At 39.6% G+C, this 26,892-nt stretch overlaps 1 protein-coding gene across 1 annotated transcript; it reads left to right on the plus strand.

Annotated features, from left to right (window-relative positions):
* Positions 1-1,057: 1,057 nt before the first annotated feature.
* LOC125289208 lies at positions 1,058-26,892 on the plus strand. Its single transcript, XM_048235916.1, has 18 exons — positions 1,058-1,132; positions 8,101-8,471; positions 9,541-11,178; positions 11,318-11,581; positions 14,478-14,912; positions 15,370-15,792; positions 16,262-16,359; positions 16,438-16,684; positions 17,057-17,488; positions 19,249-19,680; positions 21,065-21,322; positions 21,443-21,697; positions 22,452-22,697; positions 22,923-23,180; positions 23,433-23,735; positions 24,108-24,377; positions 24,546-24,629; positions 24,757-26,892. Exons 3-18 carry the CDS (start codon positions 10,346-10,348, stop codon positions 25,106-25,108), a joined length of 5,190 nt encoding a protein of 1,729 aa, XP_048091873.1. The 5' UTR covers positions 1,058-1,132; positions 8,101-8,471; positions 9,541-10,345; the 3' UTR covers positions 25,109-26,892.

A 26,892-nucleotide genomic window follows, 5' to 3' on the forward strand; every position in this document is an offset into this window, starting at 1 on the left:
CCATTGTGCCTACAGTTGTGCAAAGTGTGTGTTACAAAATTGCAAACTGAGTGCAAAGCAGTGTTTGTGCTTTTAGTTTTGCGAACTCAGTGAGTGGTTTTGCCATTTGTGTGTTGAGTTTTGCAAAAAAAAGCCATAGTTACAAAAAATGTGTTTAAGCATTCAGAAAAAACTGTAATAGGAGAGATTTGTACTGTATGAATATGTTACCCTACTTTGCCCCAGGTCCAAATGAATAATAATGTGCCTCTGTGTACAGGAGATGGGGGGCAGTATTTGTGTGGAGTCCAGTTCTCCAGCCAAACAGGTGAGGGGTAATGTAATGGAAAGATCTATGTGTTTGGTATCTACAGATCAGTATGACGACTCAGCCGACTTACTGTGTCAATAGACATATTTTTGCATCTTCACTCTATCTCTAGTATTGTTTGTAATCCTACTCACCCAGATACCTTGCTGTTTTCTTTCATTAGCTGGTGTTGCAAAGGAGCTGCTTTCAGTTAAATTTGCTGATCTGTCCATCTGCCCTGATCTGATTTGCCCAGCAAGCCAAAATTCCATTGCATCTGTGTGTTTGTATTTTATCATGGTAAAATGTGGCATTTGCTAAATTATATATGATGCAGGACTATTTATAAAGCACAAAAGCTACAGTCAAGGCAACAACACTTTCAACAAAGTTACAATAGCAGTTGTAAAATACTGACATGTTTTTAAGGCATGCTTCAGAGTGAGAAATGGGTTCAGATTCGGCATATGCAGGATTTACAAATAATTACATTGGCAAAAGTCTGCTTGACCTAAAAGGATATTTTCACTTTTCACTATTGCATGATGCAGTCATAGACAGAGTAATAATACATTAATTTAGGGTATTCACAACTCATAAGAAGAAAGGGAGAATGTTTGATTTGTCTGACAAAATATATATAGGACATATCTGTTTCTTGTCTTTTGAAATACAAGGCCTGTTGTATGAAATGAGGTAGGCCTATCAGAATTAATAACATCACGTGGCCTGCAGGTGACAGGAGTTCCTTCACTTTCTTTTGTACCTAGGCACTGAAGCTCATGCGCTACATCGCTACCTTGCCTAGCCTACCTCATTCAACACGTCGATTTATGAAGTATGGTGAATGAATCCTTTGAAGTGTAGGCTTATAAAAGAAAGGGATAACAATTGTAGGATTCTCACGTGGTCGTCGTTAGCCTATATTCATAATAACACATCCAAATAGGCTATTCAGTTAGTTTCGTTTTTGTTGTGCATGGCCAAGAACAGTTTTCTCTTAAGCTTCTAGGTGATTAATGTACTTTAGCTGACTATTGAAATACTAACAGCATTGTTAATAATAACCTATTTTTGAATAGGCGACTTCTGCGCCTCGTTATTATTCCGTTGATTTAAACTAGGCTACGCACAGTGCATGGTTCGCTTCCGTAGGCTATCATGCGTCAAGAAGTCGCTTCCGTATTTGTCTGAAAATCTGAATGAATAGACTCAAAACTTTGCCCTGCCTCTGCAGTCACATAATGTCGTCTAAGAAAAACGATGTACAGTATGATATACCATATATATCTACTCACAGACCACTAAGAATAACGTGCAGACCGACCACACTTTGAGAAAGATTGGCGTATGATGTGTATGCTTCTCGTTCAAAATTATTAGTTTGTCACAAAACCATGGCAGTGCCACCAGGAAAGTAATAGTCATTGACTATCCCACACAAAATAGTACCACTCAAAGATAAATTAGCTTATCTGTAGTTGCATTTTCTTGAGCCCAGAAATGTTTTACTTATGTTAAGATGAGAAAAAAACAATGTATTGCATGTTTTTTCTATTTTTATTGTTTAAATATGCAAATGAGGCCCTATCATTAAATATGTGCCCATTTGCTTACAAACAAAATCAGATTGTGTGATAAAGCCAGGCTCAAAATTATTTTTCCAAGGGAAACACGTGTATATATATTTTGGGGTCTGAGTTGGTGAAAACTTTTAAGGAACCTGGTCAGGGGGTAGAGTTGACCTATTACACCATTCCGGCCTTTCTGTGCCTGTGTGATGGATTTTATGGCAGGTGTTGCAGTGAAAAGCCCAACAAGCTCTTTATTTAAGCATTAGGTGTAAGCAGGCAGGCAGCCTGCCATACCTTGTATTGTAATGTCACAAACTGGCCCTGAGGAGTGGGAATCCTGGGTATTATAGGCTTCAGGGGGTATGTTGAGACTGGAGCTGTAACCACGGATGGATCATTAAGGAATTAAGTACCCCTTGATTAATGAAAAGTAAAAGCTAAATATCTAATTAGCTTTTATCTAATTAGCTTTTACTTTTCATTAATCAAGTACCCCTTGATTAATGAAAAGTAAAAGCTAAATATCTAATTCCATTAGACTTTAAGGCAGGTGTAAGGCAGGTCTTGCAGTGAAAAAACAACAAGCTCTTTAATTAAGCATAGGTGTATGCAGGCAGGCAGCCTGCCATACTGTAATGTCACAAACTGGCCCTGAGGTGTGGGAGTCCAGAGTATTAGGCTTCAGGGGGTATTTTGAGACTGGACCTGTAACCACGTACGTACGGATTAAGGAATTAAGTACCCCTTGCAAAAGAACTATACATGTATACAGCATGCACACACAGACATGCACAAGAACTATATTCAAGAACTACATGCAACTACAAGCATGCAACTACAATAACTACAGTATATACAGCATGCAAAATAACTATAGCATGCACACACACAAACACATACAAAAATTATATTAGGGGTGGGAATTGGCAAATGCGATACAACAAGTATTGCGATTCAATACTGCGATAAATTGCAATTCATGTCTCCCATATTACTCAAAGGCATTGCAAAAAAATAATAAAGATAAGACTGTTCAACTCACTTCAAATGTCACATTTAATTCTGCGAACATTATCTACACTTTAGCTAAAGTGCAAAAACGTTGTTATGGCATGGTGCATGTCAAGGTCCTTTTTCTATTCGCTTGTTGAAAACCGAAATACACCCACACTTTCAATGTGAAAGAAAGGCTGAGTGTTGTGTATAACAGATTGTGATTGTGAAGCCATTTTCTTTTGAAATTGCTGTTAAATGCACAACAAAGCAAGTGGGCGTGATAAGCTAATATAATGCTATCAGAGTAAACCCTGAGTAAACCTGACTCAAATAAAATTAAGCTAGATAATCAATTCTATCATTAAATATTGAGATACTTTACGCTACTCTATTGATATAATTGTCTGCACAATATATATAGTATAGTATAGTATAGTAGCAAGTGACAGTAAACGTTTTTCATTGTTGTGTCGGCATTGGAGTTTTCTCCTGTATTGATAATCGAAGAACAATGGAATGTTATATTAAGTGATAAACAGAAATGTTTAAATTCAGCATGTTTTTTCTTAGTCTTTTTAGGGCAGGGATGTCAAAGTCAAATACATTAGAGGGCCAAAAAAACAAATTTGCTACAAGCCGAGGGCCGGACTGGTTCAATGTTTATTAAAACATATTAAAATGACTGCACGTAACCTATTGAACCAAGAGGTGTACTGTATTTTATTTAATGATTAAATGAATAATGACTGTGACTGAAGTGCGGGCAAGGTTTGCACAAATGTACGATTTTTCCCATCCTCACCGACCTTGTCATAAAACTTGTTGAAATGATCATATGATGCCTCAAGCCTCATGACTCATGCCAGTCAAGGCATACTTTGGGGTCATAGGGCCCACCTACATGAACCCACCCCTCCTCCCACCCCCCATTAAATTATCATAATGATATCACAATTATTATTATTTTTATACTATATTGCTATACATGCACTTCAAAACAGTCAATGTTTAAAGTGCTAAGATTGTTCATAAAAGTTTGTGAAAACATGCACATCAGAGTACTGCTTTACTAATGCAAAATATAATTAGGCCTACAATAGTTTCATTGTTTTTGCATTGTTGCATGATGCTTGCATGAGAAACAGCAGTTATATGGGTGCCGTTGTTTTGGGATGTTTCCCTCATGCAAGCATCATACATAAATAGAATATTTATATGTTATTTAATTACATTTAATTTGAATGCCTGAATGTAAGGATTCAGGAGATACAATACCAGCTTGTGTGAATGGTAAATGGCGGATCAGATCATGCGTAAATCACTGATCTGGAGATCTTTAACCACAACTTAATTATATGCCTCTATGTTTGATGACACCAAATTAACAAGTATTTCCTACTAATTGCAGAAATGTGTGTTTTCTTTTTCTGTCCGCGGCTCCTTGACCAATTGCGCAGCAAATTATCAGACGATGGCCCGGGAATAATTTCACTCTGCAGACCATTGTCCATCATTGCGGACCGCAGCCCATAGTTTGACAAATGGTGACCTGCATGCTGCCATATTAAGGCCTTTTTACGGTGTGTTTTAGCCGGGTTTTCGCGTGGAAGGCTCTGTAGAAATCTGGCACCCTATTCAACGAAGTTAAACTGAAAGAGCATGCCGTTCACAGACACCAGAATGAACAAGTTCACAGTAACGTTCATTAGGCAGTAGTAGCCTAATACAGTACGTTCAGTTCACGTTCGCTCAAAATACATATGAACGAGTGACTTTCGTTCAATGAACGCGTTCAGGCACAACACTGGGGAGGGTAGCTGAAAGTTGACATCTGCCCTGACTGAATACTGATGAATAATGAAGCCGAGGCCCACTTGCGGCGCCGCAGTGAGTTCGTGGGCTACCGTTGCATTGTGGGGAATGGAGTATTGATGCACAAAACAGCAGCCGGCGGCTGTGGCCTGCGGGCCGGTTCTAATACTAATCAAATATCATCCCGCGGGCCTTGACATGTCTGTTTTAGGGCATCAAATTATCAATCAATGATCAAGTAATACTGTTATCTACCTCTCAGCAATATCAACAGGCTATACCATGTCACTTTTAAACTAATGTTTAAAAGTGACATGATCTGATTTTGTTTTTTAAAATATATGCAAATTAGTGCAATTAGTTAGGGCCTCATTTGCATATTAGATAATATAAAATAAAAAAGAAAGAAACATGCAATACTTTTTTTCTCATCTGAACATAAGTAATCAACTGAGAAAGTTTCATGGTGATAGCTATAATTTAAAATGTGTACCCTATTCACCTGTAGTGTCTCCCCTTCATTATCTTATTGTGCTAATTATGCAAAACGCCCAAAATGCAACTTTTAGCAACCAAGTTGAATTCCATCCACTAGGCATATTGATGACATTTCTGTGATAAAACTTTAGGGTACATTTCTGGGTTTACTATTGGTCCTGTGGGGGATGCAACTAGACTAAGTTTATATGCAAGGAATGCAATATTTTGGACACAGAAAAACTGCATTGCGTTGGCACACTCCAACTGCGTTTAAAAATTGCTATATAGCCTATAGGCCTACTTTGTGGTGATGCGTGGGTCAGGGTTTTTTATAACCCGTGCCCGCTCGACCCATTTTGAAGCTCTAACCTATCCTGACCGACCCAAAAATATGCGTTCATCATCAACCCAAGCCAATGTTACTTTACTTCACAAGACATGTAGGCTAACAAGTAAATAAATGCAGTCAATCCAGCCTTGTCTAAAACAGTCAGGCTATATTAAACTGTCAAGTCTCTCTCTCACTCTCTCTCTCCCTCTTTCTCTCACTCCCACACACACTCAGGCGCGTGCCCACATATTATCATGCGTTAACTAGGGGTGGGCTATATATATCGTCTGCGATAATATCGTGATTGTTGTTTTAACAATGTGCAAATTTACATTATCGAGTATTTAAATTAGGCCTACTTATGGGAAAAACACACTCGAAAACACACATTGAAACCCCATACATTCACTAAATCCAGGAGGTGTAGCCTATGCAGAGAAGCCCCTGGCTGCAGCAGAGCAAGTGTCACATGATCACTACTAGTGGGTCCACATTGTCACACACTAGGCTACTTGGGATTTTGTGCGGCTACTTCTGTTCAAGTAGGCCTAGCATTGATGAGTCACATTTTTCCCTATATGGTATTATATGGAGAGAAAACATTAGCATTTGGGTATTTCAATAGTCAGTTGTAAACAAAGAACTCTTCTCACGTAGGCCTAACCTAACCCTTTTGTAAATGGACTGAAGTTTGCTCTAATATCGATTATGCTACCCGTTAGCATCTCTATGGGATTTCTCATATACATTAGCCATAAGCTAACACATTTTTTCTATTCTGTAACTTGGAATGTTAGCCTACATGACTTCTCTTAAACAAAACCTCGAAGGAAATGGCTGAGATGTACTCTGTTGGTCTGCTTAGTTTTACAGTGAATCCTAAGTAAAGGTTTTTGAAGGAACTTCAGCTTCAGACTTTCTCTGGGAAACTGTTAGGGCTATTCATCTTCTCTAATGTAGCTGGCTAGAATGTCATTTGGGGGCAGAATTGAAATTTTGACATTGCATTGGTTGATTTGGTTAAAAGTCACAGGTTAGGTTATTTTGTTATTATCGCATTGATGCTGTTCATAAAAATGAGCTGTAAAGTAACTCAAACTTTTAAAATTTCTTTTTAAAGGATATTGACTAATTATCATTATCGTCATATTATTTTGTGTCCATATTGCCCACCCCTAGCGTTAACATTTCTTACCTCAGCTCTCTGCCGTAAACTTGCGCAAAGTAGCATGCCAATATTGCTCTAATTGCTGACCATAAGATACGTTTCGATGGTGTAACCTTTCCTAAGCGGTTAGCTACAGATCTAAGAGTGAGCTGAGCAGCAGGGACGTTGCAGGATAATCGTGGGATCTAAATATTTTAGGATCTAAATCTGTTCGCTTACATCAGAAGCTTATTTAGGCCATCATCTGGATAATTAGAAACAACTGTTTAATTTAACTATATGTATAGGCTTTTTCCCCTCCAATGAGGTATTTTTGAATCCAATCAACTCTGGTGTGCATGTAAATTTGAGACCGAGACGGAGAAGGAAAGAGGAACATAAGGGGGGAATCCCACTTTAGCCTACAGTACACGCACGTGGATATGCTAACCCAGAACATTACCCGACCCACCCGCAACCTATAAATCTCACCAGCCCGACCTGCGGGCCAACCCGCGGGGGCCCTCGGGTCATAAACTGGCCCATGCAACACTACTACTTACCAACTAACGTTGCACACATTTCTATAGTGATAACAGCACTCAAATTTCTTCCAAAATTGTTAAGTGCAGTGGTTCTTAAACTGGGGGTCGCCAAAAATATTGAAGAGGTTGCAAAATGATAAAAGTTATTTTTCTGAAGGTTTTTAGTCAAAGGCTGCCATTGACATTAATGCCTTTGGTAAATAGAAGACATCCCTTTGCACAGCCAACTTAAAAAGGTGCTGGTGGATTGCAGGTTTTAAAGATTTTTTATTGAGCAACGAGTTTCGCCAGTTGCTTCATCAGGCTCAATTCAAAACTAAGCAAGTGAGATAAAATAAGGTCCCATCCCAACAGGTGATAGGCCACTGATGCATCACATGACTCAAGTCATCACATCAATTAGTCACATAGTCCATTGACTCAGATCATCAATTAGTCAATTAGTAAATCTATCACACAGCTCAACTAGTCATCTCCCCTACTAGAGGCAATCCAGAAATCTTTTTCTATTACTAGTCAAATATTTCACAATCAACATTTCACAATTTTAGTATCACATTCTGATATTAGAGTCCATTACATTGTTTACAGTATTTAAATGTCCATATTTGTGTACATATCCACAATCACATGAATCCATAAAAACACCATTAATGCCTTTGGTGTTGACGTAGCCTATGAGAGTAGACATTTTCTGCCTCTGCTTCCAATGCCCATCTCGCAACAATTCAAAACCAAATTCCGCCAGTTAGAGAGAAGGGGGTCACGAGACTTGGCCCATGTTCTTGGCAGACAAAAAGTTTAAGAACCACTTGCCTATTGTTCAATCACAGCTATTATTATTGTAATAACATGTCTAGGCATAAGTAATAGCCTAATACTGTTATTGACTTGTATTTTGGTTTGTCTATCTGCTGATACTGAAGATAAGCTGGGGATGGAAGATGCACCTTTGACATGGCCTGCACAAACCAATCAGCTTTCGAGTACATCTCGAATGCCAGGCCATTCCTGGTTGACAACCTCAAAAATGCTAAACTCATTGCAGAGAGGCTTCAAGAAAAGGTTAAAGGAAGAGAGTTTGCGGTGTTTAATTCATATGAGGTGATGGCAGTCACTTCAGAAAAGCATTCTTTCGATCAAAACCTAAAACTTTTAGACATGGTCACCAAAAAGGGGGAAGATGCCTGCTCTGTATTCCTCATGATTCTGCATGGTGAAAGAAACAGGACTTTACCAAAGGAGTTCCATCCCTGGATCACCTGTTTCGGAGATGAGCCAGATATGGAGCCCACAGGTGAGAGGAACACTGAGGGCCAGATGTACGTACATTTGCGAACGTAGCGTTATCAGCGCTATGGACACACCGCAGATTGCGAGCGCTGTCAGACCCAAATTTCCGTCGTATTTATCAATCGTTCAATCCTTAGTGTAAACTGCGCCTTTCTCTGCCCTTCTCCGCCCATAAACGCAATTTCTGAACTGAATGGCAGCCTACAAAGCGCAGTTGAATGAAGTTAACTGATGACAACATTGAAAAGAATCAAGCGTTTAGCGATCATGAAATAATACCATACATGATAAGATGTCAACAAGCAGGGAGATAATGAAGATCAGTAGTTCTACTTAAACTACTTGTGCACGTAGGCTATGGAAGATTGGTCAAATCTAGCAAGTAAGAAAGTTTAAGTGAATGATGTGAAAGTGAAAGTAAGACATGCGAAAGGCCAACGAAAGTGGTTCTCTTATTGACGCATTGAACTGCAATGTGGATTAACACCTGCTTTACAAGGCATGAAGTATTTTAAGCGCCAGAATAGGCGATGCTTTCAGGAGCAGTCTTTGTACATACCGCGGAATACATAACTACGCGCTCTTTACTCTTCCCCTCCCATCTTTTTACGCTAAACTCCCACTTTCCCCTGGATCCTCCCATGAATGCATATGCATGACATGACAATCGCAATCTGCCACTTTCAGCTCCCGCGACAGGCAGTTTGCGCTTTTACATCATTGCGGCCTGTTTGTACATACCTCACAATGATTTTACACGCACATTGCGAAACAAATACACCTGAAATGGGCGCAAAAGCGTTAGTACATCTGGCCCTGAGAGCTGCTGGTTATGTGGATGTGCTGTGGGTAGAGATTCAGCTGCAATTTGTATATTTAATGGTCAACAATATAATGGAAACCTGCTCGTGTGAGTAAGGTGGGGGGATGTTTTTGGTAACATTATAAATAGTAGTAAGTTAGAAATATACTGTAATAGTACGGTACATACTAGTGTAAAATGTAATATATTGATATCATGAAGATCAATTGTGTAATGAGACTGTTCACTCTGTTTTGTATTTTATCATTAGGCTCCAAACCTTGTCAACAATACCAGAGCCAACTGAAAGCAAAAGCCAAGATTATACTCAAAACTCACACAAAAGAAATGAAATCTCTCTTAGATGACAAGAATTTGGAAAATTCCCTTTATGCAAAACTTGTGCTGGACAGAGATGAGCAGAGCTGCCCTATGTCAACTAAATTTAAAGTGAAAAGCAAGAAATACAAGAAATGCCGGTCTAAAAAGCTGAGTACCTACATTCCACAGAAAGAACTAAAGTTATCTCCTGAAGACCTCCTGAGATGCAAGAAAGATATTCTGCTCACTGGAAAACCAGGAATCGGAAAGACAACAGTTACTCTGGAAATGATTAACCTCTGGACAAACATGGAAAACAGAAAACTGAACTATCTGTTTTACTTTGATATGACACTGCCTGACATGTCAAAACCAATAAGTTTGGAATCTTTGCTGTTTGATGCATATGTTGAACCCCTTTCAAACAGAGATGAGGTGCTACTGGACATCAAGGAGAACTCTGAACATGTTGTCATAATATTTGATGGCATCAAAGATATACCTTCAAACTCTTTCCTGCACAAGATAATGACCAAGGAACTTCTCCCCGAGGCCAAGGTTGTGGTAACTTGCAGGCCAGAATGTGAAGAGATCCTTCCAGAGTGGGAACCCTGTCGAGTTAGTGTGCAGGGGTTCAATGAAGAATCACTGAAGGCTTATTTGTCCCACATACTCAGAGATAAACCTGATGCTGTGAATTTTATCATGGGGAATTTGAGCTGCGTAGCCTCTGCCATGTCCCTGTTCATGCACTCATGGTTGCTGCCTTTATGCTGTTTCATAGTGCTGAAGCTCCAAACCTTTTTACAGCAACTGAGATCTATCTCAATATTTTCCGACATATAATGAAGAAAGGTGAACCAGGCTTAAAGTTGAGGCAACTAGACCACTTCATCCAGCGCAACAGAGAGAAGATACTGCATTTATGCAAACTTGCTTTTAGTGCAATTAAAAAGAGGTCCATCATTCTACAAGACTGTGAAGATAATAACATTGAGCTAAAATTTCTGAATCAGCTCACATTCAAGGATGGTCCCACTTTGGCAAAACCATATTGTAGTTTTCTCCACAACACAATGCAGGAGTTTTTTGCTGCTCTATTGCTGCTTGCTAATCCAGAAGATATAGATGGAGTTCTTCAGGACTGTAAAAGTGAAGAGGGAAAACACATGAGGCATGTGATTCCTTTCCTGTGTGGTCTACTGTCTGAGAGAAATGTGTCATTGGTTAAGTGTCTATTTTCAGAAGAACACATTAAGCTAGTATCAAGTGGATTCCATGAGAAACTTTTTAGTGCATTCCTCACTACCCAGGCAGATGAAGACGAGGCTATCCCAGAGGATTATGAGGACTTTCTGTTTCTCTGCCAGTGCTTGTTTGAAATGCAGGCACCATTGCCATGTTTTGTGTTCTTCAGCAAAATTAAATATTCTTTTGAATTGGTGGATGGGAATATTGACCCTTATCAGTGCTGTGCACTGTCTTATGTTATCAAACAGTCCAATGACCGGAAGATTGAGTTGGACTTGAACTGTAATGTTTCTGAACAAGTTCTGAAGCTTGTTGGTGACTGCAGTCAGCACATCAGGTAATACACTCTGATCACCTCAAGAAAATTATAGGCTATCAGGTGTTACACAAATACATACGTACACACACACACACACACACACACACAATTACATGTGTTTTTGTCCAAACAGCTGATGTTACTTATTTCTCTGCAGAGTTGATTCTTGCTTGCAAACAATTTGGACAACTGCATTAAACTCTCAAAATCCGATGCTTTTCACTGGTCTGCTGAATTTGTTTGGACCAGAGTTTCACCTTCCAGTGTGGGAACCATTAGTGTTTGAGAAAGCAAGAGAAGTGATATGCCAGAGACAAGAGAAGATAAGCCTCATCTTGCACTGGGATCCTGCCAGTCAACATCTGAGCGAAGCTGTTTACCACCTTGTCCTTAGTGTTCTTCCACAACTCAACTCCATCAGGTAATGATGCACGGTTCCTTAATAAGTCTTGTCTAGAATTTCCCATTCCTCAGGGTTGTGAACTAGTCATTAGCCATGAAACTATATCTCTTAACTAAATTAAGTCAGCATTTTATCAAATAGGCCTATGCATTTAATAGTTTCACTGCTGAGCGCTAATAACGGAATTGCTGAATACTGACAACGTTGACTAGCCGACTATATCAGTCAGGACGCTGCTCATGGAAAGTGAATAAACTCTGCGATCAAATCTAACTTTTTAGACATTTATCTAATGGCAAATAATAGCTATCCTTCAATTTGAAAGAGTAATGCAGGCTGCTCACTGTATGTTTGTGTTATCTAAGCCTCTCTTTCACACCTTGAGTTGGTCCAAAATACTGATTGTTTTTTTTTTGGATTGTCAACTTTTAAATATTACTTTTAACTTGACATTGTTTTACCTTTAGTGTTGACTTTTTATTGCTGCTTTTATTTTCTGTCTTTTTTTGTTTAGTTTTGATAACTGGTTATCTTTGTTTGTCTTATTACGCTATGGTCTTTTTTGAAATTGTAGCACTTATAGGTCAATTGCCATTGTTTTTAAATATCCCGTACAAAAGGAAATATATATATCATATTATTTTATATATTGGAATTGAATTAAATTACAACTAAGTGTCAGCGACACTAAAGGCTATACAGATGTTGTCATGTTGTCATGTATTTTTTTATTGGTGAAGGAAACCATCAAGTACTGTAGATGACCATCCAGAACACCTTAATCCTGTGCATAGGGCTTAACCCTTTGCATACTGCATGCTCTAAATTTGGTATCCCAGTACTGATGACGTTCAGTCTGAAAAGGGTTAAAGTATTGTTTGTGCTGGAGGCAGCAACAAATGTACTTAGCCTTAGTTGTGCAGTGATGTTGTTGTGAATATAAACTTTCCAGACCATAATTTACAATTTTAAGTTCAGCCAAGTTAAGTTATTGAGTTGACTTTAAAACCAAAGTTGTCAAGTCAAGTTGAAAAGTATCTTCCCGTACTGACATCTGCAGCTGAAGCCTTGTTAGTGCAGTAGGTAGGCCTACTCCGTCAGTCTCATAATCTGAAGGTCGTAAATTCGATCCTCACACGGGGCATGATGCATTTTTATCAACTATAGTGATAAACTATGGTTTCATGGTTACTCCAAAAAACATAGTAAAACCATTGTTAATCCATGGTTAATTTTCGTAAGGGTGTGCCTTATTAAAATAAAATAAAGGTGGCTTTTGATGGATTACTCATTAGTCTGTGTTAATATGTGGTATAATAATGGTTTGCACATACCGGTATATTGCTGGTTGCATATTTATTAAAGGAAATTCCGGTATTTAGCACTTTGAGTCCCTTTTCTGGTTTGTTTTGGATGAACTAGAGTGGTGGACACCGAAATTTTGACGATTGGTCCTGTCTTTTCTGACTAGTTTTGAATCGCCTTTGACTAGTCAGAGTGGCTGCCTACAGGCATGCTCAAACATGTCCTAAAACAACCCTTAACATTCGTTTTCAAAACTGTGCAACTCATCGAGTGGTTAGTGTTGTTTGTTGATTATTAAAATCAAATATCGGCGCAATGTATGATTTCCAGCCGTCTTATTTGCTATTGTGGAATTATTTTTTCAGACACCTCACAACCGCGTATAAACTTCCGCTCAATATTTGAGCCTGAAGCATAGATGGAGGCGCAGTAATATCAACGTGCAATGAGTCTTCCAACAGAAATCAATGGGATTTTACAAAATGCCAAATAAAACACGACATAAACTGTATTTCGCTATGCTACTTGTTTTGGAACATCAACAAACACCACTAACCATGGTGAGTTGCACAGTTTTGAAAAAACGAACGTTAAGACATGTTTGAGCATGCCTGTAGGCAGCCACTCTGACTAGCCAAAGGCGATTCAAAACGAGTCAGAAAAGTTGAGACAGGACCAATCGTCAAAATTTTGGTGTCCACCATTCTAGTTCATCCAAAACAAACCAGAAAAGGGACTTAAAGTGCTAAATACCGAAATTTTCATTTAAGTATTCATATATTTTAGATGTTACATGTACATATACTGTATATAACACCACATATGCACATACATTGTATGTGCTTGTTCTCTTAAATATATGTCACACATTGTGCATAAATGTTACAATATATATGCACATATGTTTCCAAATAATTTTACATATATTTAAAATATATTCTACCATACATTAAATATACACGGTACATGTGACACTATATATTTACATACCGGTACATGTGACACTATATCTTTACAAATATTACCAATTCATTTCCCAATATACATCTGAATACATTATGATGGATATTTCTAAGGCAGCCGTCGCCTACTGGTTAGAACTTCGGGCTTGTAACAGAAGGGTTGCTGGTTAAATCCCTGACCAGTTGGAAAAATGTGTGCGGGAGATGTGGTTGAGCACTGCTCTCCCATGCCCAATTCATGGATGGGATAAATGCAGAGACCAAATCTCTCTTATGGTATCAAAAGAGTATCCTTATACTTAAATATAAAACTGCAAATATTTTGGAATATATTTAAACACGTATTATTTTATATATGCATGTTCAATATATTGCAATATATTGAAATGAGCCATTTTTGTATATTTTGCAATACATTACAATATATTGCATGAATACATAATATATTGCATAATGTATGTGTCATCAATATATTATTCCATGTATTGCCAATGTATAATATATTGGGAAATGTAATGGAAAATAATATCTTGCAATATATTTCCTTTCGTAAGGGGTTCTATAAATTAATTGACATTGCCGTATATCAAAAGAAAGCCAATTTGCTGATCAATTTGTTCCTTCCTCTGTATGATCTGTTTTAATAGATTGACACCACCTCAATTTGAGATTATTTCCTCTGACGAGTGGGGAGTGAGAGAGAGGTCATTTCATCTGCATCTGTGTTTGATTGCTGCTCTCTGTGAGGAAGAATCTGAGGGGCAATCTGTAGGCCAACTCGCTACAGTCAGGATACTGTTCACACTCTTCAGAGTTACCAATGAATCTGATTTCCTCTTAGAGCTTTACTCTCGTGCAAAAGACTCTCAACATCCCCTGAGTCTCATTCAGGCATTACAGCCAGTTTATCAGTCAGGTCCTGAGGTCTGGACCATAGTCCTCTCAGAGGGAAAGGCCTCCCTGTTCCTAGAAGTGTTGAAATTCCAAACACAGAAGAAACCAGTTGAGCTGAGAGGCTGGTCAAATGAAGAGGATGAATTGAGGGTTTTCCTTTGGTGTCTGCCCTACATATCACAGCTCAGGTGTGTGAAGACATAATTCTTTTCCAGATAGCATCTGCATTGCCCTTTTCTCAGTTATATTTACATATTTAATGGGCTGATAGATTTTATGTTTCCTATCAGTTTTACTGTTACGATGATGATGACAACATTGGGTATTGTGATGTTTAAATGGCAAGGCAAATGTCTGTTAGAGTGTACTTCTTTGTTCATGTTGTCATATTGTAAGCTTAAAAACATGAACAATGAAGGTGACTATTTATTTAAGGATTTTTCTTTCCAGGTACAGTTAATTTTAAATACAGTTAATTTCATTGATGCCCTATTGATAAACCATGAAATGATGATAATGATGATGATGATTTATGTATATAAACATTTATTTTTAAACATTGGCCGGGATGACACAATTCAAATGTGCATGAGGGCTAAACCACTGATGAGCCGGTTCTCACCTTTGTATTGTCTGTGAAAACAGATTCCCTGAACCCCAAGATGGCAGCATTTCCTCTGAGGAGTGGAAACAGAGAGTGAAGACATTCCATCTGGATCTGTGTCTGCAAGCAGCTCTCTATGGCGGGAAATATGTACTCACCACTGTCAGGACACTGCTTACACTCTCCAGTGTTTACAATGAATCTGATTTCCTCTTAGATCTGTACTCACATGCAAGAGGTTATGAATCACAAACAGGCAGGAGTTTCATTTCAGCGCTACTGTTAGTTTATCAGTCAGCTCCTGGATGCTGGTCCATAGATCTCTCAGAGAGGAAAGACTCTCTGCTCTTGGAAGTGCTGAAACTCCAAACACAGAAGAAACCAGTTGTGCTGAGAGGCTGGTCAAAGGAAGAAAATGAAGTGAGGAATTTCCTTCAGTGTCTTCCCTACATATCACAGCTGAGGTGAGTGATAATATTGTTTCTATCCAGATTCAAAACAAATTATTTTTACTCTCTTCTACACTTGTTCATGTGTATTATGTGAAACTACATGTTAATATGAACCCCATCTTGGTATTGTATGTAGGCTGTGTGTTTTATTTGTTCCTTTTAGAGAAAGGGGATGGACAAGCTATTTTCACTAATTGGAATATTTGTATATGTAGTCAACAAAATGACTACATGATTCACTCAAATCAGGATATATAAATATTCATTTCAGTGATGTCCTATTGATAAATCAGTTCTGTTATTCCTGTATGTAGAATGTGTATTATCAGCTGCTTAATGCTTAAGTGGTGTTCTTAATGTGTATATATAAATATTGTTAAAAGTATGACAGAGAATGTTACATGTGCATACAGTATGTGATTTTGATAGCTGAGAGATAAACCACTGATGAGCCTGCTCTCTGTATTGTCTGTGAAAACAGATTCCCTGAACCTCAAGATGGCAGCATTTCCTCTGAGGAGTGGGAGCAGAGAGTGAAGTCATTCCACCTGAATCTGTGTCTGCAAGCAGCTCTCTATGGTGGGGAATATGTACTCACTACTGTCAGGACACTGCTTATACTCTCCAGTGTTTACAATGAATCTAATTTCCTCTTAGATTTGTACTCTCATGCAAGAGGTTATGAATCACAAACAGGCAGGAGTTTCATTTCAGCACTACTGCCAGTTTATCAGTCAGTTCCAGCACGCTGGTCCATAGACCTCTTAAAGAGAAAGGCCTCACTCTTCCTAGAAGTGCTCAAACTCCAAACACAGAAGAAACTAGTGGACCTCATAGGCTGGTCAGATGAAGAGAGTGAAGTGAGGAGTTTCCTTCAGTGTCTGCCCTACATATCACAGCTCAGGTGTGTGAAGACCTTACCTGATATCATCCTCATTGTTCTCTCTCAGTCATACAGTATCTACACATGAAATGTAATGATATATTTCATGTTTCATATCAGTGTTTTACGGTTATGATGGCTATGGTTATGTTTAAATTGTAAGACAATGCATGTTAGAGTGTACTTCATTTTTAATGTTTTCACATTTTAAGATTCAAAGCATATCAACATATTTTTTTATGATGATGACTCATTTAAGATAATGTGATTTGTGTTTGTGTGGAAGTATATCTCTCTATGAAGATATCTTTAATGTGACAACTCATTTAATTTTATAGCATTAAGTGTATGAATAAAATCATCCTGACCTTGACTTTTATCATTGTCTTTTAGATTCAGTGGATATTCTTCAGATTCAAGCAATGCAGTCAAGTTCCTGGTGAATCTCGGTGGTGCAGCAGCTGGGTGTGTTTCAGATACAGGAGAGAGTTTCTCTGAGCTCTTGTCCTCTGTGTGCAGCTACAGCACTTTCCATTTTGATTATAAGGACCGCTCTGACCAGAGTGATGTGCTGCTAGAACTGTACTCCTGTGTGAAGCTCTATGAGTCTGAAACTAGCAGGAGGCTCCTTCCAGCATTTAAGCCGGTTTACCAGTCAGGTCCAGAACTCTGGTCCATAGACCTCTCAAAGAGAAAGGCCTCACTCTTCCTACAAGTGCTCAAACTCCAAACACAGAAGAAACCAGTAGAGCTGAGAGACTGGTCAGATGAAGAGAGTGAAGTGAGGAGTTTCCTTCAGTGTCTGCCCTACATATCAGAGCTCAGGTGTGTTAAGACATAATTCCTTTACTGATATCATCCTCATTGCCCGTTTCTCATCATGTCTATATATTTAATGGGATGATTGTTACGTGCCAGTCTAGGGGTTGGACACGCAACAAAAGAGTTGAGGTTGAAAAATCTCCAAAAAGGCGAACAAACGAAAAATCAGTCAAGTGGTAAAGTGTTAATTTACAAAAAGTGGATATATAAAAATAAGGATAAAAAGAAAAGTAGTGTTAGCTCAGAAATCATAAGTACAAACATAAACAAAGGTAGCAAAGTAGAAACTTAATCCAAAAACAAGGCCTAAAGTCCAACCCCACATCTAGGCCCAGCCAGCCTCTCACTCTGGCGATTCCGGCAACAACGGCAAAAGCCGCTGGGTGGAGCATGGCAGGTGGAAAGGCGCAGCATGCAAAGTCAGGCAGAGCTTAGCATAGCTTCTGAGATGGGGAACAGCGCCCCTTTAATGCAGCAGTGCATCCAATCACCAACGGCAATATTGACATTGGCAATTAACGCCTCAACCGCCAGCACGTCCTGCAACAGAGCACACACACAGACACAGGACAAAACAGAGCAAAGCAACACAAACATACCAGGACATAACATCCCTACCACCAAAAATCAACATCTACTGTTGATTATCAAGATGATACAAAAGGATAGGACAGTACAGCATCAGTTCCTGTAGCACTTGCGTCCACCTGGAGTTAGAAAGGCAGCTGAAAACTTGGTACAGCAACCACAGGAAAAAAGCCTTGGTGTTTCCAAAGAATATCAGACAATCTGTAGACCAAACACAGTTGTTAGTACCAGAAAGAACATAATCTCGAAATTCTTGAGAAGAGGAACAAGTTGGAACATTGCGTAGGCCAAGGCAATCCTCCTCAGGAGAAGAACGAAACGCGACAAGAACAGGGTCACCATCCAACTTTTCCATGTTTCTAGAAGCACGAGATTTCAACACAGACAGAATGGGCAGCAGCACTGTTTCTAAAGACTGCAAGAACGAACCGCCATATTCAGCACTGTTTATCATAGACAGCGGAAATGAATCTGCAATTTCAGCACCAAGGGTTGTGGGCAGCAATTTGGGCGCCGATGGCGTTCAGACAGACGAATTTTCAGACAAATCCACAGCATGTTCCTAGTTGCGTTTTCGGGCTGGAGTAGCCACAGCCAGAAATAAAATAACTTTTTATGTGGACGGCATGCAAAGGAACTTTTGCAAAGCCCATCTCGATTCCCTGCACCAACACATCAGAACCACAGTAGCTTTCATTAGAGAATGAAAGGACCAAATCATCAATACAACTTTGTACAGCACCAGTATCTCTTAATATTTTAACAGGCCCGATATCTCCCTCGCGACCAGTGAGAGAGACGACTCCACTTAAGATAAATGGTTCATAACCTGAATCAGTTTCATCGGGCGATTTCCCTGACATCAAAGTGCGCACAAATAGTTTAACTTAACTTAACAAATCCCATACTTTAAGTGACGATTTCTTAACAGCCTGATTCTTCCTTTCCAATATTGGACAAACACCTACACCGCTAAGAAATCCTGCAACACTGCTCATACATTTTATTGTGATGATAATGACGTATTTAATGAGGATGTAATGATTTATGCTTTTGTTTGGATGTATATATCTCTATCAGGAAGATGGCATTAATGTGGTAACTCGTTTAATTTGTTAGCCTTACATATATGAATAAATCCACCTGTCCTCTTGACTTGTATCACTGTCTTTTAGATTCAGTGAATATTCTCCAGATTCAAGCAGAGCAGTCAAGTTCCTGGTGAATCTCGGTGGTGCAGCAGCTGGGTGTGTTTCAGATACAGGAGAGAGTTTCTCTGAGCTCTTGTCCTCTGTGTGCAGCTACAGCACTTTCCCTTTTGATTATGAGGACGACTATGAACAGAGTGATGTGCTGCTGGAACTGTACTCCTGTGTGAAGCTCTATGAGTCTGAAACTAGCAGGAGGCTCCTTCCAGTATTTAAACCAGTTTACCAGTCAGCTCCAGAACTCTGGGTCATAGACCTCTCAAAGAGAAAGGCCTCACTCTTCCTAGAAGTGCTCAAACTCCAAACGCAGAAGAAAACAGTGCACCTCATAGACTGGTCAGATGAAGAGAGTGAAGTGAGGAGTTTCCTTCAGTGTCTGCCCTACATATCAGAGCTCAGGTGAGTGAAGACATAATTCCTTACCTGATATCATCCTCAATGTTCTCTTTCAGTCATATCCAGGCGATGACATGTGTACGACTGACACACTGAGCGTACCATCAGGCTACTTAGCAACAAATGAATTGCCTCTGTGTGTGTGTGTGTATTCACACCAAATTGGCCTACTACAGTATAACTTCCCAACTCTGCACACTATTCCATTAACTGCATGACAGTAGGCTATTTACAATTTGCTGTAAAGTTTGTAAAGCTGTTATCAAAATCAACTTAATGCAGAGCTATATGCGCGCACACACCTTTTGTTTGAGCAGGAGAGAGAATACAGTAGGCCTACGCACGCACACTACAGAAGTTGTAGTAGTCTGTAGGTTGGTGTGCGTACCATAGCATTCATTCCTGCAGGCACCCCTGGTCATATCTACACATGTAATGTAATGATATATTTCATGTTTCATATCAGTAGTGTTTTACGGTTATGATGATGATGATGATGATGATGATGACAATGATGGCAATGACTATGGTTGTGTTGAAATTGTAGAACAATGTCTGTTAGAGGTTACTTCATTTTTAATGATTTCACATTTTAAGATTTAAGTATATCAACACGTTTTTTATGATGATGACTCATTTAAAGTTAATGTGATTTGTATGTGTTTGTGGATGTATATCTCTCTATCAAGATGTTTTTAATATGGGAACTCATTCAATTTGATAACATTAAATGTATGAATAAAATCATCCTGATCTTGACTTTTATCACTGTCTTTAGATTTAGTCGATTTTCTTCAAATTCAAGCAAAGCAGTCAAGTTCCTGGTGAATCTCGGTGGTGCAGCAGCTGGGTGTCTTTCAGATACAGGAGAGAGTTTCTCTGAGCTCTTGTCCTCTGTGTGCAGCTACAGCACTTTCCCTTTTGGTCATGAGAACAGCTCTGTGCAGAGTGATGTGCTGCTGGAACTGTACTCCTGTGTGAAGCTCTATGAGTCTGAAACTAGCAGGAGGCTCCTTCCAGCATTTAAGCTAGTTTACCAGTCAGTTCCAGCACTCTGGTCCATAGACCTATCAAAGAGAAAGGCCTCACTCTTCCTAGAAGTGCTCAAACTCCAAACACAGAAGAAACCAGTGGACCTCATAGGCTGGTCAGATGAAGAGTGAAGTGAGGAGTTTCCTTCAGTGTCTGCCCTACATATCACAGCTCAGGTGTGTGAAGACATAATTCCTTACCTAATGTCATCATCTGAAGCTGAAATTTCAGCTCACTTAAACAAATATTTTTTGTTGTTTAAATAAGTGAACATCAGTCCTAGTTATTATTTAATGTTTTGAAGAATTTGTTGGTTGTCTTGGAGCTAACTTAATACCTTATTATTATTTTGAAGATTGCATAGTGGCTGTGATGCCCAGTCTCTCCTACTGGATTGTGCTGATGTTGGGTCTAGAGAAGAACTGACTCTTCTGGTGAAGTTTCTGGACTTCAATCTCAAGATTGGAGGGGACCTATACAGCTCTGAGTGCAGATCTTTAGGGCGGGTGCTTAGCTGGGTAGCCTCCAGACTGGACCTCACCCTGACACCTGAGCACATCTCTCTCAGGGGAGTCAGGCTGCTCATCAGAGGAGTCAATCACCATAAATTGAGGTAAAAAAAGATTCTGTGATCTCTGCAGCCAATGAATAATTCTGTCAACAGTGTGGTCATGTGTACATAAGGCGTCTTCTCTTTGGTAACTGGTGTTTTATTCTGTGTTGACTTCATCAGGTTGAATGGCAAGATGGTGATGAGGCTGGTCAGAGCAATGAGGACTGGGAGAGGTTTGGCTCCAGTTACTGTTGAGGAGCTCAGCCTGGACCTCAACAGTACAGGTGTCTCTCAGAGAGTGCTGTCCAGGGTCCTGAGCGGCCTGGCTCTCCTCCTCAGACTCTGGACTGTCCGGTGTCTGGATCTGACATCTTGCAGGGTTGATGGTCACTTTCTCATCACCTTTCTCTGTCATCAGGACCCTCTGAAGCTCAGGTGAATTCATAAATAAAATCAGTTATTCAATTTCTACAATGTTTTTCCATCGCTAATTGTGAAGCAGTAGTCATTACTGATCAGCAGTGAGCAGTCACTGACAACAACAAGGTAGTAATACCTAAGTAAGTAGTGAAATGGGTAAGTTGCCTTGATGGTGTTTTGGGACCCCAACTAACTGGGTTAACTTGCCTATACATTTTGATACATGAATGTGTCTGCTACTGTATATTACAGAATGCAAATGTAAATGACAAATGTGTCGGCAGTATTATGAAAAGGGTTCCCACAGGTGTGGAATTTCTGGAATATCATGTAATTTTGGAAAGTCTATTCCATACAAGAGAAGTCAGGGAATTTTATCATTTTGGGGGCAAAGTCATGGAATATCGGGGAATTTTGTTGTAGCAGTTTAAAATTTACTTGACAAAATACATTAATAGAAATATATTTCCATTCAGAATTGGTGTATATCTGGTTATTAGCTTTACTGCTTGCTTGAGTAGTTGCGGTTAGCCCAACTTTGTATATTTTTCATCTCTCGCTGTAAAAAAGTAAAAGATTCTTGAATGCTACAGTACATGACTGTTCTGAAGTCTTTGATCGGTACACTCTACCCTTCATTACTGTATATACTAGGTCATGGAATTTTACATTTCACTTAGAGTGGGAACCCTATAAACTAATAGTAATGTTATATTGTTAATGGAAAATCCATAATTGGTGTCCCTTTTCCCTCTTTTGGACTCTCCAGACTGAATAAGGAAGATATGCAGCAGCTGTTTCTGCTGGTGTCTGAAGTACAGGAAGTGGAACTCACTCAGTCCTTCCTGGATAAGGTTGGAGGTGACCTGACCAACTGCACTTTGACCCCAGAAGTGCTTCTCTTCATGCTTCAGCACTACTCTGGACCTGTCACTGTGGACTTCAGGAAGAGCAAGATCACAGAGAGGAATACTAGAGAACTCCTGCCCCTGCTGGACAGGATACGGTTTAAGAGGTAGCAGGAATCCACACACTCTGGATGATCATGCGCCTACATAACTTTTGAAGTTTGTTTTGTTTGAATGATAATTATAATTAGTGGAGTGTGGCTGTAAATAAATACATACAATATACATCTTAATTTAACTGATCTCTTCTAACAGTCCTTACATCATATAGCCCTTATGTAACATACAGGATATCATTTGGCCTGTGATGGATAACGACTATGACCTCTTAGGCTCTCTCCAGGATTCATAATGTCCATCATCAGAGAGATCTACCAGACTCGTTCCCCTCAGTATGTGAGCAGCCTGCTGAGGTCTACAGAGAACTACATCAACCTGACCACCAGAGCCCTGGATGCTGCTGACTGTGCTGCCCTGCGTTTCACCTTACAGCACAGCCAGGGGGTCAGACTCAACCTGATGTGGACCTTCATACCAGAGGGGGAGCTGGAGAACTTCCTGCAGTTTTCCAGCAATGTCTTTCAGCTCAGGTCTCAATATTTGTTCAGATTGTATCTACAGCTGAGGATGATCTTTTTTTGTTTGATTAAGGATGATTTTTATTATTTCACATAACATTTCTGAAAACACTACTAATAAAAATTGGCTCTAAGGTTTAGAATAGTATATTCAATTTAAATATTGAGTTCTAGTGTTTGTAGATGCTTAATATGTATGGCCCTTAGTCTATGACCCTAGTATGTGTCTACTGACATCACAGAGTTGGGCATTTTTGACTCCAGTGTTGACAGGCAGCTGCTGTTGAGGTTCCTCAACTGCTGTTACTCCTCAGACGTCCAGCAGGGGGCAGCAGCAGCTCTTCTTCAGGCTCTGCAGCACAGACTGGACTTCTCCTGCTCCTCTGCTATGGACCTGACAGATGGGACACAGGAACCACCTCTGCACCTGAGACCGCAGGACTGCAGGGTCATCTCCATGGTGATCCAGATGTTCAACACCAACACTACGCTCACGCTGACGGACTGTGATGTGGTGGAGGCGGGGCTACAATACATTTTCTCTGCTCTAGAAAGACTACGTCTGAGGTGAGATGTGAAGCTGTTTGCTTTGTTCTCAAATGGTGTGGCCAAAGTGTATCCCTGATTAACTGGGTCCCACAGAAGATCATCTTTAAGGTCTAAGCAAAGTCATGCATAGATCTGGGTCTGTTTTTTTGTTTGTTTGTTCGATAATGTCTCATAAATGGATCATCTGATGTGAGATGTGTTATGCATTTACTAAACAGAGAAGAGAAAATATATTAGTTGACCTGGACAGTGACAATTTTGTTTCTACTAAGTCAAATGTAAGAGAAGTTATAGGTTGAAATAAGAACAACATAAAGACTTTTAACAATTGTTAAAGATTGTTATGAAGTAAAATGTTCTAGTAATTTACAATGGTATTCTCTCTCTCAGGTGCACTAAGGGCCAGCTGTTGCAGTTCCTGACGCTGGTGCAGGTCGGCTCTGAGATAGAGTGTGTGAGGAGAGCCGTGTCTCTCTCCCGTGCTGTGGGTGGGGAGTTGGACCTCAGTCACACTGTGCTGGACGATCGGGCCTGTGGATCTCTGGCGCTGTTTCTGGAATATTCTGAAGGGCTGTCGGAACTGGACCTCAGCCACTGCCAGCTCACAGACCGTTGCCTGGAACCACTGCTCCCTCATCTGCACAAAATACAAGTCTTGGAGTAAGTGTGTGTGTGTGTGTGTGTGTGTGTGTGTGTGTGTGTGTGTGTGTGTGTGTGTGTGCTCATACTTGGCTACAGATTTTCATGTGTTGATATGGGTATCTAGGTAAGTTTGTGTGTCCTTTCCCTTTTTGTGTCTGTGAGTAAGTCTCCTCATGCTTCTTCCAGCCTCAGTAACAACAGCATTACTGATAAAGGGGCTCAGCAGATCTACAATACCGTCAATAAAACAACCTCAATTCAGACTGTAAGGTAAGTACTGTGTGTGTGTGTGTGTGTGTGTGTGTGTGTGTGTGTGTGTGTTGGAGGGGTGGCGGTATCATTTCGCAACTGTATAAGTGTACTTTATATTGATGCCCACATATTAATGTCTCTGCAGACTCTTCAACAATGTGATTAAGAGCAAACAGCTCTACCTTGGAGACAACGCTTTGAGCTGTGGTGATCATGGACAGTTTAGTGGTGATAGAACCACTGGATCTGATCTGATGTGGCTCCTATTCACCTCCATACAATGCGTAGGAAAGGGAACATCTTTTTACCTCTTCAGAACTTTTTTCAATGCCAGTGGCTCTCAGGGAAAGAATTTATTATTTCAATTTATTTCAATAATTGTATTTTTTCCATGTACTGTATTGGGGACTTTGTCCTTAACTTTGTGCCTTACCATATATCTCATGCTGAATTGTGGGTGTTCTGTATTTTATATATGTTTTATATTCTATTCATGAACAGTTAAAGCAAGCTTGTAAAGTTTTTGACTAGTATGAAATACTGTACGATAGATGTGATACAAAATGTGGTTAGAATATCAAAAACAGTTTTTAGGTTTCTCTTATAAAATCCAATTGTTCAGAAAATAACCTTCTACCTTCTGAAAAGTTGAAATTTGAATTGAAGTAGCCGAACACGACTGGCTTCAATGCTCTTGATACAATGTGTGTGATTTGTAGGAACTGTTCATGGTTCAGTTCAAACCATTGTTTACATTTCTAAGAGCCAGCTACAATATTCAGGTACATTTTTTGCGAGCACACACTGAGCTGACAGGTAGAGAAACATTATTTTTTTTATGTATTTAGATGACACCTTTACCTCAGTCGACTTATTGGACACAAATTACAGAGACATCTCCCTTGGAGCACCACAGGGTTAAAGGAGAAATCCGGCGAGTTTTCACATACATCTCGTTTCTCGAGGGTCATGCAAATAGGAGCTCATGAACATGCCCCCAGAGTGTAGCACTGTGGCTGCCTGGCTGTGTTAGCTGCTGGCTGTAGCAACTTTAAACTAAGTAAAACCGATTGTTTTCAGCCTTTTTTTTTCAGTACTGACAGTGACCTCGAGATCTATCTGAAAACTCGTCGGATCACTCAGGGGCACAACAGTGGCAGCTGAACTCGAACCCATGACTTTCTGGCGCAGTTTTCTGAATTTTCATGCAAAGTGTATTGGATTGAAATGCGGACTCTACCTTTATCAGCAGCAGCCATAAATCATGTTTACAGCTTGTTCAAAATATTTATTATGGTTCGAAATTTGTGGGCTCTAATTTGAATGACAGCAAAGAGCAAAGTCTGTCAGTGAGCAAAGTGTCTCATGCATGAAATAAAAGCTATTGTTTGGTCTGTGGGAGCATTAAGATGACCCACCGATGTTTGTTCTTAGGATCTTGATTTTGATATTAAAGGAACAGATAAAGTTAGCCAAGTTATTAAATTAGCTTCAGTTAGGCTTGTAGGTTGTAAGTGGTTCTACTGTAGATTATTTCTAACCCATAACACTTTTTAACACATTTAGAGAATCTCCTCATGATGTGCCGGCTTCCCAGTCTTGGTACACAATAGGTGAACAGGAAACAAATTAAGTGGGTCTCCCAAACAATAACAAAACACCCCTGTGGAGTGGCTCGGGACTGAAAGGAAGGGTGAGCTTCCTCCCTCTCTGGTGTGTTTTGCTGGTGTTTGGTTCAGATATATTGTAGGTTGCTTCGGACAAAAGCATCTGCTAAGAAACATAAACATCAACAAATGTGACGTCATCCAGCATCGCTTACAGCCCCTTTAAGACTTGTCTCCTTTGTCGCCTTTGATTTAATAGATAGTATTGGTATTTTTGTGAAACTGCCTAACTTGCATTAGACTAGTCTATAAGCAGGATTAAGATCCTATCACTAAAGGTCAGTATAAGATAGTTTTGTGAAACCGGCCACACTGTTTCAAAGGCTTCATGTTCACAGCCAACCAGCAGATGGCGCCCAAATAATATGAAATCAAGTGTGCTCATTCTGACTGACTGTCTTTTTTTTCTATATGTTTTTATCCTCAATTTGAAGAGTAGCTGAGTCCAAAAGTAGTTGTAGGCTAACTGGCAGAGCAAGACGCTGATAATGTCAATGTTATGGTTCGCTAGAAGATTATGTGTGTCAGTATGTCTGCAGAAACAAACTTGTCTATCTTCTACCATCCCTGTACTTGAACATGGTAGCTACAGTAATAAAAGTGCATGTCTATAA

Source organism: Alosa alosa, chromosome 24, assembly GCF_017589495.1.
Source record: "Alosa alosa isolate M-15738 ecotype Scorff River chromosome 24, AALO_Geno_1.1, whole genome shotgun sequence".
Classification (NCBI taxonomy): domain Eukaryota; kingdom Metazoa; phylum Chordata; class Actinopteri; order Clupeiformes; family Clupeidae; genus Alosa; species Alosa alosa.